Below are 15959 nucleotides of genomic sequence, written 5' to 3' on the forward strand. Positions count from 1 at the left end.
CACAAGTCACACATGAATGTTGCCAAATGCATAAAACAACTCTTTTGAGAGGCTGGCAGACCTTCTATACTAGTGTTTCTAAAGCCACCTCAAACATGTGCTTTGGCACCCAATGTTCACATTTCTGCCTTGACAGGTGCAATAAAATAATGATCTAGGTCTATTTCAATTTGTAGTCTCTTTGGGGATTTACAGGGGCCCCTGCAGCAATAGTTGTGGAGAAAAGATAACATCGTTAAAACAAACAGAGCACTTAAGTACAAAGATGTGGAAGTGGCCAACATTGGAAAACACAAGTTATTCCATACGGCATTGTATTTAACTCAACAACCTCTTCCACTTCTGGGCTTTACTTTAAGTTTAGTCGGAATATGCTCAACATTCAGCACTTTTGTCCTTTTACTTATTCTCTTACATTCAATGCACAGTGAAATTCACATTTCAGCCATTGCAGGGAATCCATTCTCATTGTCTACTTATTTTACATCTGTGAAATTAATTTCCTGCAGTGCACTGCAAAGACACCATAGGGTATGTTTTAAATCTACTAACCAGGCTAAGTATGATTCATTCGAAGCATCAGATATGCATTGTGGGATCATCAGAAAGAAAGTCGTATTTTCCAGTGTTGGCTGGTGAAATATCACCACTGTGCACTAACATTTGCCCAATGGAGATGGTGTAAGGCCAGCAGCCAAACTGAACTGCGCTCTATAATTTTGTGTTTTTGGTGGGAATATAGAAGCTTGCATTAATGCATCATTCAGCAGCTCCAGTAGAGTCAAACTGAAATCACAAAATTAAAAGGGAACAAAAAACAGAAAGTTCCTTTTCATCTTCTGAAATGGGGTGCCAGTATTTGATTGACCATGAGCTGGCAGACTGAGCCCTGGAAAGAGACTCTTAAAGGACCTCTAAGACCTGCAAGGTGTGGGTCACCTAACGGACAAAGACACCCAATGACATCAGTCAGTTAATTCAAGAAGGTTCATAGTATATATATCACAAGTCTCAATTCAGACAGGTAGTATTAGTGGAGAAAATTACTGTTTTGTTTGATTACATTTTTTTGAAGTGGAATTGTTTTGGTTATTCTCTGATACAGTCATCATTTATTATCCTAAGGGATACAACAGGAGAACTGGAGTTACAGTGTACTGTGCCATTAAGCGTATTTGCTTTCACTGGCACTAAAACTTCCTCCCACATGATCTTTGTATATTTTTAAACAAGATCCTCAAAGTCCAGAATTAATATTTAGTACTAATCCCATATGTTTGCCATGTTCCTCATGAGATCACTGTTATTTTAAACCATTTATTCCCTCTCTACCTCTTCAAGGCTTCTTCCTTTTAGCTGTGGCACATACTGACGTACTCACGGTCTATTAGAAAGTAAATATGCTATAAACAAATACATCAGACAAAGCCATGCAATCGGTTACGATCAGGAAGGAAACTCTCTCTGGACTTCCTCTATGTGGAGTAGTGTTTGTTTAATATCCATGTTTTTTAAGCATGTTATCAAGGTTCAATAGTTTTGTTGATTAATGATCCACAAGACACGACTAATTTCTTCTTCCCCTGGATGCTCATCAATCCAAAAGAAGTCATTACTCTCATACATGTGTGGAGTAACTCTGTGTGTGGGCCTGAAGGGCTGAGATCACAGCTCAAATACCCCTAATCTGCAGGGTTGGAACACTTTATCATCCCGCATGTGCCACACCAGAGGTGGTAGGGGCAGCTTCCACAGACGTCTTTCATTATGCCTTTATAACCTCCTTTAGCTCACTCTAAGGCCCACAGGTCAGCCTTAAAAGACATTACTATGGCAGCATTTAGTTTTTTATTTATTATGTTGACCACAAGTGAAGCATTAGCTCTTCTCTTTGATTCATCTGGTAAGCTAGCTCATATTTCTTCAACTTTTTATATCGTAAATGTACTTTCAGTTGATCATGGGAATTATGAACTGCAGAGCGGTGGACTCGAGTCACGTTTTTCCTTCTTTTCTGAAAACCTTAAAATATGATTTAGGCAATTATGCTATGATGCTAACGATATATATATTTTCAGTTAGTATTTCATATGTCTCATAGCACTGTGTTCGTGAATGGTTTCATTCGCACACACAGATATGTTATGGTCTAATACATTGTCCTACACTACAAGTAATAGTACTGATGACTATTAATGTTAACATTCTTTTTGCTGTCTGATAGAGCCAGTCCATTTTAGACTGATCTCTCTTGAAATAAAGTGCTAATCACAGATTTTTCTTTTTCTGTTCAATGATTTAACATTTTTGTTGAACTTTGACATGAAAACAGGCCTCGAATAATTTTTACGTCGAGAAAGCCAATGAAATGACAACACCAGCATTGAATAGTGCCTGATATGTGATATCTGGTTCCTTCGTGCATTAGAGTGCCATTGTTATATAAAAACAAAACTTCAAAAACATGTCAGCCAGATACACTGTTGCACTGGTGGGATATTTTCATTGGGTAAAATCCATTCGGGCTTTGGTCATTTGGTCACCCTGCTGCTACAAAGCAGAGCTGACAGTAATGGAGGGGGGTTGCTACTTTTTGACTTTCCCAACTCAGATTTATTCTGAGGTGCCCTCAAGGTACTTAACCCCAAACTGATCAAATGGAGCAGTTATTGATTTATTTGGCAAGTGCAATTTAAAACCAAAGCATTCCAAATTATATAAAAAGATATATTGTAATACAGTCAATAATAACTGTGGCTAATGTAGTTTGAATGGCATAGAAGAGAGAAGTAAAGCATCTGGTCTTTGCCCTACCCTACCTCTCAGGAGATTAGAAATGTCTATGTCTTACTATCCAGCCCCGACAGACAGCTGTAGTAATCCTCTAACAGGCTACTGATGATCATCCATCTCCATCATCTAGATGGATTGGTTTAGGTCCCTTAACAAGAGCGCTCCTTCAGTCAAACTTTTATTCATGACAAGTTTATTTGGACACTCGATGGCAGTACACCACAGAGGGCATGATGACGCTGCAAATGACTGATTTTAAACCAAATTACATTCATGTAATCCTTAGGATCATTTTTCAGTTACTAAACATTATCATTTATCACAGCTGAGTACTTTCACCTGTCAAACAACGTGTACAACCTGCATTCATGGTGAAAACAGACACAGACTTGTGTGAAGACAGACCAACTCTCTCTGCTGAACACTGTCCGCTCATGAGCGTACAAACTAATAAAAGTAAGCATGTCCACTAATCTTGTAATGTAGTGAATGTGTTCCTTTTTCCTGCTCTCCTTCCTGCCTCGGCCTCGTCCAAAGATCAGTGAATCAGCCTTGTTTAGACACTTAATGGGGCTTGGCCTTTGGCCTCTGGTACAGAGCCTGGTGTCTGAGTGTTTAGTCTCTGTGAGGCAGATTAGCGGGTAAAGTCAGGCAAGACAAGGCGAGGCTGCTACTTCCATACAGAAAGTCTTTATACCTACCTGTGAGCCAGTGATTAGAGACCTAATCTGCTGCTGTGGTGGTCCAGCTGAACTACACACACACACACACACACACACACACACACACACACACACACACACACACACACACACACACACACACACACACACACACACACACACACACACACACACACACACACACACACACACACACACACACACACACACACACACACACACACACAGGAAATGGTAATCCATTACAGGCATTCCTAAAGAATGCTAAAAGTCTTGTGCAATAGATTTAGATTGAAACATTATTCATTACCTGATCCACCAATACAGCCATTCAAGCTACTATGCAAGCATACGCTGAAACGCAGTGGTATCAAAATAACCTTTTACTTGTAATGAGGTCTCTTGTCTTGACTGAAAAGTGAATATCATGAAATAAACGTATTTGTGATCGACACAATGGAAATTAAAAAGGATTGACTGTAAGTCTTGACATATCTTCCTAATGGGTAATCTGTATGTGTCCAATTTCCAAGCAAATCATCAAGAAATTGTCAGAGGGATTAAACTGAAACCCAAATAATGTTGACCAAATGCAAAAACAAGATATCCTCAGTGAACCATGAAACAATGTTCTCATTTTTGTCCAAACCATCCAGAATTCCAGATTTTTTATCCAAAAACAATCCAAGTTAATTAGAGTAACAGAGTAGAAATCAGTAGATTATAAGGTTTGTTGGCGTCATCCTCTGAGGACCCAGAGTGTTAATATATGTTTGAAGTATAATTGTATTGCAATCTTTCCTGTATTTGTTGAGATAGTTCAGTCATGAGCAATGACTCAAAGACTGGCTGACTTAACTTTCCTTGGAACCATGCCTCTAGGTTGGCTAAAAAGGTAAAGACAAAATAAAGATTCTGAAAAGCAGAGTCATATCTATCATGGCCCCAGCTGCTCACCTTTTCTCAGGAATGATTATTTGTGAGAATCAGGCTATAGCTGAAACTCTAACTCTGTCAAGAAAGTCCACAATGCCCGCAAAGTATCCTGCTAACTGATCCCCTGATGTGCATTTCCAATACAGGCCCAACTCTCAACCCCTGGGCCGCAGCCAGCAGCTCCTCAGTGCTGTGGAATTGAGGGAGTGTATGACTCCTACTGTCAGCTCAGGGTGAGAGTCGGGGAAGCATGCCAGGAATATTTTCTGAATAGTTCTGCAGGGACGGGAGAAAGGGAGCTGTTGGGTAACAATGTCATTTGCATGGGAGATCTTGGGTTTCCCCATTTTTAAAATCCATCCAAGGTAAGCACTGAACATAAAACTGCTTGGACACTAATAAAGCTTGGATTTCACAGCTAATCAGAACAAATTGTGAAAAGAAATGTAATGAATCCATCAATGAAACATTATTGCAGTGGATTGGAAAGATAGCCACACAGACATCGTTCTAAAGGATTCCAAATTACCATTTATTTCTATATGATTTTGTGATTCTAACCATCAACTAAAATGAATTTCCCCTTGCGGTATCAATAAAGTATAATTATTATTATTATGCTGATATACTAAACCTAAAGCCAAATTTATCCCAGTGACAATCACATTTATAGGAATGCTTGCAATGCTACTAGCAATGGCTAACTATACGCATGCTCTTGAGTGTAGGCTCATATGTATCTGTTTAAATCCTGTCAAGTCAAAGAATATTGCTAACACCATTAATTGAGCTTAAGAGCCTGTGAAGGTCTGTTAACCAGGGTGGTCTTTCTCCTATCACTCTGATAAGAGTAAAAACAAACCCAACCCTGGTAACCACCTGCGTAAGATGAAGAGCCAAATTAAACAGATTATTTCACTGAATGCTGCACCAAGAATTAAAGCACTTTCAACTTCATCTCTACTAGTAACTACTCAGGAAGTGTTGCTGTCAGATATTGAGAGACTTGGACCTCATGAACCCATTTGATGGAAAACAGATACTAGCAGAAAAGGTGTGTGAATGTGTGTGGGAGAAGCAGAGAGTAAAAGTGTGTTTACAGTAGAAGAGGAGAGAAAACCAGTGAATGTCAGACTGCTCAGAGGAGAGCCAGATCAACCCAAGGTGAACCCTGATTTTTTGTTTTCAACAGCTCACAGTTGTTTACCTCGGGCTGAGTTATGGATGAAAGAGCCAAAGCATCCTCCAAACCTGGTTGATATTTTGGTACCAATGTAAAAGTCCTTGGATATTTGGTTTCATTCCAATGGAATATTTTGATTTGCTGTGTCGTGTTAAAAAGATATGCTTTAATGTGTAACATTTAAAGTCAATTTAATGGAGCTGCATCAGGGTAGATTATCATCAGATCTGATACTTCAGTTGACATCACAGTGTTTCGTGTAGGGCTCGTGTAGGACTAGGTTGACAAAAAACAAGATTTTTCTCTACTAAGCTGACTTGGATCGATTTACAAAATACTTAATGGTTAGCTTATCTAAATGTTAGCTATCTAAATGTTCTTGCACTTTGTATAAATCTTTAAAAACAGATTTTACTGACTTTCCTAAGCTTTTCCAGGTCAACCCACTCTATCTCTGAACCTCTTAGTGTGGTACCAGCTGACACAAACTGTTGAGATCTTTGGCCAAAGGACTCCAGTGTGTCCCCAACGCCAGGCTGAAAATTTAAGAGGACAGAGCATTTTCCAACCCCTCAAATTTTAGCCAGGTCAACTGAGTCAGTGATCTACTTAAAACCATTTATTCAAAGAGCCTTTTCTTGATTCAAAACTATTTCAGATGAATTGTACTTCTTACAGACATACAGTAGGCTATTTATTTCTCAATCTTTTGTTCTACTTATGATTTTATGACCTGACTGTTTTCATTGGCTGCCTTTCTGAAGAACGTTGGAATTTGACGAGGGATCTAGAAATATTTTTTTTTATGTTCCTTTGTATTATTTTAAACGTTAACAGTAATAATGTCTAAATATAAAGGTCATTTCTTTGTTGCATTTTGCTTTCATTAAAGGACCAAGTTTACTGTTGGAAAACTCTTAAAATTGTTCTGGTATTTGCAGTGTTTCCAGTGATGGTGAGAAAAATTCAGGTTGTTTGAAACACATTTAACTTCTTGTGTTGTAAGTCAATTGCCATCAGAGTGATGGTGGATTAATCATTTAAACTCTACAATATGTATAAATATGAACTGTGATTGGTGCAAACCTGTGACCAAGTATTTATTTTCTACAACAATATACAGTATGTACCACACAGCCAGCATTTGAAGAAACACAAACTATGAAATTGCCAGGGTCATAAAACACATCATAACCGAGTGGTGGAAGATTAGCAGGGTGAGAGAGAACAGTAACACCCACTTCCTTTTGGCCAGCCTGTTCACTGCTATTATTTTTTTTCCAACTGCAACATGGAAACTTTTTTATAGCTTAATGTTGTAAGTGTGTCTTACCTTGGTCTTCTAAATATGAGTCCATATTGCTGGCAGGCCAGGCCCACAATGGGAGTATAAATGATGGGCATGAACCTTTCGATGTCTGACGAAAGCACCCGATAGAAGAGCTTCTCGTTGCGGTCCTGGAGCCCCATCAGAAACACATATCTGTGAGTGACAGGGAGAAGCAGGATGTTAATCTTTCACATCTTGAGAACTTACACCTTCAGGACCAGGGGTGGTTTATTAAAGTCAGATGTTAAATGATGTGTGTTACTGGGCAAGATAAAGGGAATTGCAAGGAAATCCTGGAGGATTTTTTGTACATGAAAGAGAGAGGCACACATTTTAGAATGCATTTCCATTTTGATGCTGGTTACTTAATTGTGTCTTGACAAACATCCATGTATGAAGATATAGAGACCTCATGATTTTAATAGTGGGGCCTGTTACCTGACCTAGCAGCATTTTGGGACCTCAAGTTTGGTTGCTTTGATCAGTTGTAGGTCTAGCAAATTTTAACCTGAGGTATTTTAGTTTGCAAGTTAGTAACATGCCTTGGGAATAACAAAAGAACAAAGAGGTTGCAGAATAATTTGCATTTGCAAATTGGTCTGTTGGGCTAATTCAATACTGTCAGTGAAAGCCAAGCAATGAGTGTACAAAAAAGGAAGATGGAAGCGATGAGAAGAAAATACCCCTCTGCTCACATGTACAATAATTACTGTTAAGGAGTTGATTTGCTTCTGTTCCAAATGATTGGAAAAATACACAGAATAAAAATCCACCCCTCTGTTAGTCTACACAAGCTCTTTGTTCTGACTGAACAGGAACTGAGGGTTTGCATATGACCCAAATTAAGTAGAGCACGCTAGAAATGGGCTCTACATCTAATCAGAGAAGTTTCCATAGAGCCAAGAGTACAAGGTGCCTCTTGTTAAGGGGATAAAAAGCATGCACGCCCTTTCTGCTATAGGTTAAGCTACAGCAGCTGCACAATACACTGTGGTGACAGTTGCTCTTGCAGAAAACTGTTTTCATATTGGTGAACCAAATTAGCTTCTGCCACATGCAATTCATCATAGAAAAAGCTTCGGTTTGCCTTAGTCCATGGAGTTGAAGTCAGATTTGCCATAGATGCATCTTCTGAAGTCAACCCAGTCTCATGTCAAAATATGTAATACCTACACTGGTTCACAGCACAAAACGTAGTAGTTTCACAATAATGGCTCTAAAATTGTGACATGCCTACGTTTCCTTTTGCCTATTCTTTTGTATAGGCATACCTCAGGTCACGTGACTGCCCAGTTTTCCCATGGAGAAAAAAAGCAAAACATGGTGGACATCCCTTCTATTTTCGGTGGAAAATGCAATATTTTAAGATAGTTTGAGGCTAAAGTGTCGTTTTGATAACCTTTCTGGCAACAAATGTACATTGTATATTCATAATCTTCGTTCGGTTTATGTTTATGATCTTTAATTTGTTCGTTTCTATGAAGATTCTTTCAGGTCTCTATAGAAAAACGCTGGGATGTTACGTTTTCTACTGTTGCTATGGTGGTAGCTATGGACGCTATCAACAACGAACCGGAAGGAAGTGGACTTTCGGTTCGCGGCTCTTAAAACGACCCTAGATATCAAACTAAGCTCCGATGCAATAAATAATGATTGCTGTTACATTTTTATGGATGTCTTACATTACAACCAAATTTAATAAAACGATTGGAACAGATCGATGCATATTAGCAACATTATAAACTGTAACATGTAACAATACATAAAGACAATACTGTACAGTTCATGTGTGATTTATATGATTTCATAATTTTATTTAACAAAATAATCCATAAAATGCAATCAATAAAGTAAACGGCCGGCGATTAGAACTACAACAGGCGCATGACACTGACATCAAATAATGACGTATTAATAATCGTCACTTGTGAGCGACCTCTTTATTAGATCTTTCAGGGGGTATTTACTGATGTTTTTTAAGGTTGGTTGCAAAAACACATCTTAAATCTGTGTTAACCAAAGATCCCATCCCAGGAAAAAAGCCCATAATGCTATGGTCTGCCAGTCATGTGCAATCGTGCAGTCACGCCCACTGTCGGTTTAAAGGCCGAGGGCACGTTCACAATCGATTCTGAATATTAAAACAATGACAGATGACGAATTAGATTAACTCTTCTATAAGGAAAGAAGGATAAAAAAAGTACTAGGATGAATTCATATGGACAAGAGCATAAGAGATTTTTACTTTTAGCCATAATTCTAAACCAAGCACTTAAGGCTCCAAGCATATAGTTCCCCAGATTTTATGATAAACTTAAACCAAAACAAACAAACAAACAAACAAACAAAAAAAAAACATTTTATGTACTGGGCTTTGAAAGAGCTCTATGAAAGTATGACTGTAAGACCCCTTGCCTATGAAATGAGAATATTTAAGTTTTTGGCTCAGAGCTGAACGACATACATCGTTGGAAAGGTCTCATCCTGGAGAGTAACATATGTGAAGATGAGGTTTCAACATGACTGTTTTGAAATAATGCCCTTTGAACCTTGACCCAAGGGCATGTTTGAAGGCTTATACCTCAGCAACAAAAGGGGATACAGACATGGAAATAATTGTTTTAGAGAGGTCTTGGAACAAAGTATCATGTGAGGGTGGTCAGCTCACCAAAACAACAGGGGGAGCTGCTATATATGGTTAAAATACATTTTAACAAATGTATCAATTATTTTTTAAATATCTGATAACATAAATGTGTTGGACCATGCAATTAAACTCCTGTGTACCCTCAATTAAATATATATTACTTCTTAGGTAAGGGAAACACTGAGATTTGTCTAAAAGACTACAATTCCTCAGAGTCAAGTCATACAGCTTGATACTTGAATGGTACTAAATAGCCCCAGGATGAGGAGTCAAACCTGCTAGCCTCTGTCCGAGAGGTGCCCCCTCCAAAAGAAAACCAAACCATGCACCCTTTTTTCTGTGTTCTAACAAGTTAGCACAATATTATTAAGGATTAAAAGATTAAAACGTTCCCTCTTGGTTGTTGGTACAAAGCAATTTGATATGCCTGTATCAAAGATAATCACTACATTCCCTCTTTTAGATGGCATATCAATTTGAAGGACATCCGAGAAACCAACAAACTTGCTTTTCATAAATGTCGAAATAGTCAAGATTATATAAGTCCCTAAAACATGTCTGTGAAGTTTCTTGTTATCCACTTTGATCATGCCTATTAACCCCTCTATTTCAGCCCTGCTCAGAACAGGCTGTTTCTGTGTCTGACCACGCCCCCTCTCTAGAAGGGTGTGAGTGTCTCTGGTTTACTTGTTCCATGCCCCATCGTTTACATCACCCACCTGGGGGAGAGGTTACTGCCCTTTGTGATGTCATGAAGAGAAAACTCCATATTTTCTGAAAAGTGGAGCAGGCAAAAGATGGAGAGGATGGACTTTTCTCATAATTGGGGGGGTTTGAAGACAGGATAGGGACACATATTAGTGTTAGAAAAACATGGTCAAGTGTATTTTTCATAATATGTGACCTTTAATAATTAGATAACACATCAAATCCTAACATACTGAAGAGAGCTATTGTGTGATTTCATGCTGGCAAACATGAAGGAAAGTTTCTTTCTTTATTCCTAACCTTAAAAGGGGAAAGTTTAATCCACATCCAGGAAAGAGGAATATTTACTGTACACACTATACTTTGACACTTTATAAAGAAGGATTTATGCCGACTTACTGACACAGAGTTTCCTTTGAAGTCAAATAAGGCAACCAGGATATATTCTATCTTTATCCTAATCTATCGCAGCATGACTGATCACCCTTGCTCTGCTCTGTTGGGACCATTTGAAGCTTGTTACTGCTTCCCTGCAACCTTTATGGATATGAGGTTTCCTCTGAGCTGTTTCTTTTTATACACTGCAGTATTTCAGTTAGCAAAGCCTTTTGAACATCTATTTCCTCTGTTGACAACTCAGTCATAGAAGGAACTAAGGTCTCTCCATCAACTCAGATCATAAAAGCTTGTGCCTGCAGGGCTATTTTCTTTGCCATAGTTTGTCCGATAAATGAAAAAACACCACACATTCCACTGACTGCAAAATATGGGAGTCAAGATCTCTGATTAAAAATAGAACGGGAACCAGTGAAAGTTATTGTAGGAAAAGTAAATGCCAGCATCCAGCAGTAAATACCAGACCAGGACCCAGAGTCAGGGAACAGACTGTAAGTAAACACAGCAGGCCTGAGTAATGGCAGGCAAATAGAAGTCCTTAATGGAGGACCAGGATCAGAGCCCAAAGCTGGAATGCAACAAGGCAAAGAGATAGATTGTCAGTGACACTGGTAGAGCATGGGAATTGGCTACATAATCTCATAATGACTGTTTTTTAGGTGCTGCATTTTTTTAAATAAATAAATAGAGTTAAAATGACTGTTAAACTTTAAGTCAGTCTCAGAAGCAGCCCAATCATCCTTGGCATTAGGATTGACAGCTGATGGAACGGTTGACTGAGAGAGGGCGACTGAAATAAGAGGCAATTTAACAGTTGGATAATCTTTAGTGCCAGTAAATAATTCAAAACAGTGATCAAGGAGTCCAGACTGAATATGAGTCAGATTCATTACATAATGCCATCAGCTTTGACTCTTAAGTGTCTAATGAAGTGTGCAAAACTGGAATTGTAGTTTTCATTTGGTCACTGCGGAGGTAATAAAAACACTCGTGAAGGAGAACGGGGAGGAGGAGGAGAAAAGACTGAGGGGATTTGTTCGGTGAAATATGTGGTGTGGGGAGATGGATATGGATCTCTGAGGACTAATCGCTAATCTACGCCTCGTGTTCTGAAGGCTTCCACATGTACAGTGGGATGTATGAGTGAGCACATACTCAGGGAATACTCTAGGGAGTCATTTAAAGTTCAACTCCAGTGATTTGAAGCTGATAGAGAATGAAAAGATACTATGCTGTGGTAATTGTTTGTGTGTCAGCCTCACCTGTCCAGGTCGTCTTTCTGCATGTCATAGTTTTTGAGCACCCGCAGCAGCTGGACATCCTGGCTGATGAAGCAGGGAGGCAGAAGGCCGTGGGTCCCCAGCTGGAGACGCTCTTCCAGGGAGAACGCCATGCCCTGCAAACACACACACACACACACACAGATACTTCATTACACCGTCTTAACTTTCACAGCATCATCCAGAGTTAAACACCACTGTGTGCTAAATGCTTTCTCTAACCATAGTTTAGGGGAGAGGAACATTGTGCAATGACAGCTTGTTGTGTATTGACCGGCTGAGCAAGTGCCATTTCATATGAGGAGGAGCTTGAATTGCTAACATTAACTGACTCCAAATGACTGATAGGAGAAGTATAATCGGGGTTGCAGTTCTGTGTTGTAAGCACTTAAAACCGATTGTTGTCACTCTTTTTTTTTGTCACTGTACTCAAAGCGCTCCCAGTTAAAAATAGCTAAACTTATGAAACATCGCCATGTTTGTCAATGTCACTTCTCCCTCACCGTCCAATCAAAATCAATCAAGAAGGAGAGGGACTTCAGATATCAACTAAAAATGGCATAGATTAATCTGACTCGTCTTTCCAAGTGTACAACTTAGTGGACACAAGCCAAGCCTTCTCGTTCTATATTATAAGATGAAAGGAATACAAATATTATTAAAAAAAAAAAAAAAAAAAAAGATAAATCTCCTGCTGAGATGAAGATGAGACCATCAAAATGACTTCCATATCTGTCTGGGCAGTACAAAGTCAACTGATCTGATTTAATTTCCTTTAAGCAACCTTTATCAAGGTCAATCTGGATTCTTGGTATTTCACCCCCCGGCTCAGTTACGCTCTGAAAACTCTGTTTGAACTTCGAACAATTGAATATTTTGGAAAATATTCACCAATCTATTCTGTTCAAACATTCCTGAGTGTTGAGAGAAGTGACATGTCCTCTGTTTCTGCCAGGGTGTTTGCTCCCAGAGGGGCTTTCCTCTGAAGATCTGTGTTCAGAGAGGCCACTGCTTGCTCACATGCTGGTGTGATGTCCACTTTCTTCAATGCACTTACTCAGAAACACACACACAACAAGGCCCAGACTAATAACCAGCTATACCTTTGATCTAACTCACCCTGACCTCTGAGTGGAGAATATGGAAAAACATGCACATATTTAGTGTCAAGGTCTTCACCTTGACGAGACTGACCTTTGACCATTGAGAGAAGACATTAATCTCACTGATAAAAAGGTGTCAAGTTAGTGTGACTTCAACAACTTCAAGTGCAGCTGCAGCTTGATAGAAATGGCTGAGCTTTGTCCCCGAGTTGCCCTGAACAAGCATCTAGTCCTATTTTGAGAAGGAGAACAGCCCTCTCTACTATTCTCTGCAAGTGAGGCATGATACAGAATGGAGGGCATTTTCATTTACTCGTTAATTTTCATCTAAAAAGGACCAGCGACCCACTGAAACCTCAGCCACAACATGCCAGCTACTGTTGCTGGCTGTTGAGTCAGAAGGAAGACTGTGGATCAGATTCATGGATGCTTGGCCCAGGCCGCTGCGATTTTACAGCCTTTCCAAGCCACTGACACTTTCTGTGTACCTGGCTGTGTAAAAGCAGTTCTAACAAGACACACTGATAGAGGGAAGTAGAACACTTAAGATATGAAATAAAACACAAGTTAAATTTGGTGGACTTGAAATCAGAGGACTCATCATGATGACCACAGATAAGCTTCAAATCCATTTGTTCTACATTTTGTAGGACAAATGGAATAAAACAAGCCGACTACATTTAAAGAGGAGATTATAGAATTCATATCAACAACTATAAAAGGCAAGGCTGCTAAAAGAAAGGGGATGTTGGGAAGGAAACAAGAAAAAACACAACATTTCTGATATGGATGAACATCTACAATGTTTTCTTCCTGTCATCTCCTTTCTTTTAGCAGCCTTACCTTTAATAGATTTTGAGAGTAATTCTAAAATCTTTAAAGTTGAGTCAGCTTTTTTATTCTACAAAATGGTTATTCTACAAAATGTAAAATGTATATGACATGTCATTTCTGTATAGTTAAAACAGGTCAGCATGTTAAGGTCAACTTAAACATAGTTAGTTATTTCGCTGACAGTACTAAATCATCCGACTGTAAAAGGGCACTAGTTATTTCTGACACTAAAACTCGAGTTTGGATCCATCTGTTGTTCGCAGAGGCTTGTTGCAGTCTGTACTTAACGGACCTCAAATAGACAGAAGCAGCTCAGAATTATAACCTTCCTCAATTATCGAAAAAGATTTTCTACTTTACAGAGAGCCAGCTGGTTGCTTCTGACTCCCTGTGTGTTTGCAACAGCAGCTGGCCCATGATGCACCACTGCTCTGCTTGGTCTGCTGTCTGCCACAGCTGACCATGAAGGATATATTGGAGAAAAAGAAGTCTTAAAATACATGAGGCAAGCTGAGCTTAATATGAGGCTGTAAAACCAGGTTCAACCCTCTCACAGTCTCCCACTGCTCTTTCATTAGCTGAGACGCACTCAGAGTGGCACTAACAGCATTCTTACATCTTCCTCTTGTGCTTTTTCTGACAGAAAATGGGTTGTTACTTTTACATCTCACATTTGGACACTTCAAAACTGAAAAAGGACCAACAAAACACACACACACACACAAGCACAAACAAGCTTGTATGCAGTAAAGTACCAATGGTAGACATGGACTTACATTTTTTTTGCTTTCTCTTAAGCTAATGTCTTCCAAACATAAGAAATTCATGAGCCCCTGTAAGAGTTTTTGTGTCATATATTAAATGGCAACACCACAAGGCTATAATTTATCAGAAACATTTTCATGTCAAAATTATTTATGCATTATTTTGCAGTTAAAGGGATATGTTGTATTCTTGAGTAAGGTTTTATGTGGTACATGTCTAAAGAAAGTATCGGTCAGCAAAGCTCCTTTACTGAGAAACTGTCCAGAGTATTGGCTAGGAAGCTATAGGCTACATTTCACTGCAGACAGGGTCACTTTCTACTAATACATCTATCACACTTTCTAAATATGTACCTGGTGCTGTACGTTTGTAAACTGTGAGCCCATGCTGTCATCAGTGGGAACTTCCAGTTTCCTGCTGTACTGAACGTCAATGTTTTGCCGATTTTCTTGCATTTTCTGAAGATTTTAGAATATAAATGTATTTTCAAAGTAAGAGCTCACTGATTTTTTTTATTGGATAAGGATTGATTAGGAGACAACCCAAGGTCATTATGTTTACCTGATCAAACACCACTATGTGTGGTCAGGTGGTTTGTATAAGAAAAAAATCTGAAAATATCAAACATGTTAGATTTTTGAATATGAACAAACAGACCCATAAAAAGAGTCCTTTGCCTCATTAAGATAACTATCCACACAGTGTTATGGGCCTTTACAGAGGGCCAGTGTCACATGTGAAACACATACCATCCACATTTCAGCCCAAACTGGCCACTTAACATCCCACACAAAGAAAGCAGGCAGCTTGGCTGGGCAGAGTGGAAACCCTTGACTTCAGAGTGACTTTATGATGAAAGATACGGCTGTTTAGGTCAGGGCAGGACGCTAGTGACGCAGAGAGAAAAGAGCAGGGGGGAGGGGGGGGGTTTCATCATAGCAAAATTAGCATGGTTCATAGACTTTGGCGTGGGAAACACTGACCCAAATTTTGAGGTTTCTTTGACTTTTGACTTGAGCATTGGATTTGCAACGCCCCTGTGCACAGTGTGTAAACAGAGCTGCCAATCTCTCTAATTCAAAGGTCCTGTCAGTCAGACTCTGTCAGTCACCATGCCTGTCAGAGGCCTCCTCGGGCATTGAGGAGGAACACTGTCTCAAAACAAGCAAAGGAAAAGGTGAGAACAGTAATCCAATAAAGATTGTGCTTCAATCTCACTGTCGAAAAGTTCAGACAGGCATCAAGGTAAGAATATTTGATTATATGTGCATTTAAAATCTATGAGTTTTTCACTTTAAGTT

General features: G+C 39.2%; 1 protein-coding gene across 1 annotated transcript in view; it reads right to left on the minus strand.

Moving 5' to 3' along the window:
* Positions 1 to 15959, minus strand: part of me1 (malic enzyme 1, NADP(+)-dependent, cytosolic) — a 76587-nt gene that overhangs the window by 36357 nt on the left and 24271 nt on the right. Inside the window, exons 2-3 of the mRNA XM_020634395.3 lie at positions 11939 to 12072; positions 6929 to 7078 (exon numbers count right to left, since the gene is read on the minus strand). Coding sequence (XP_020490051.2) covers positions 6929 to 7078; positions 11939 to 12072 — 284 coding nt within the window. The remainder of the gene's footprint in view (positions 1 to 6928; positions 7079 to 11938; positions 12073 to 15959) is intronic.

This window comes from Labrus bergylta, chromosome 8, assembly GCF_963930695.1.
Source record: "Labrus bergylta chromosome 8, fLabBer1.1, whole genome shotgun sequence".
NCBI classification, from domain to species: domain Eukaryota; kingdom Metazoa; phylum Chordata; class Actinopteri; order Labriformes; family Labridae; genus Labrus; species Labrus bergylta.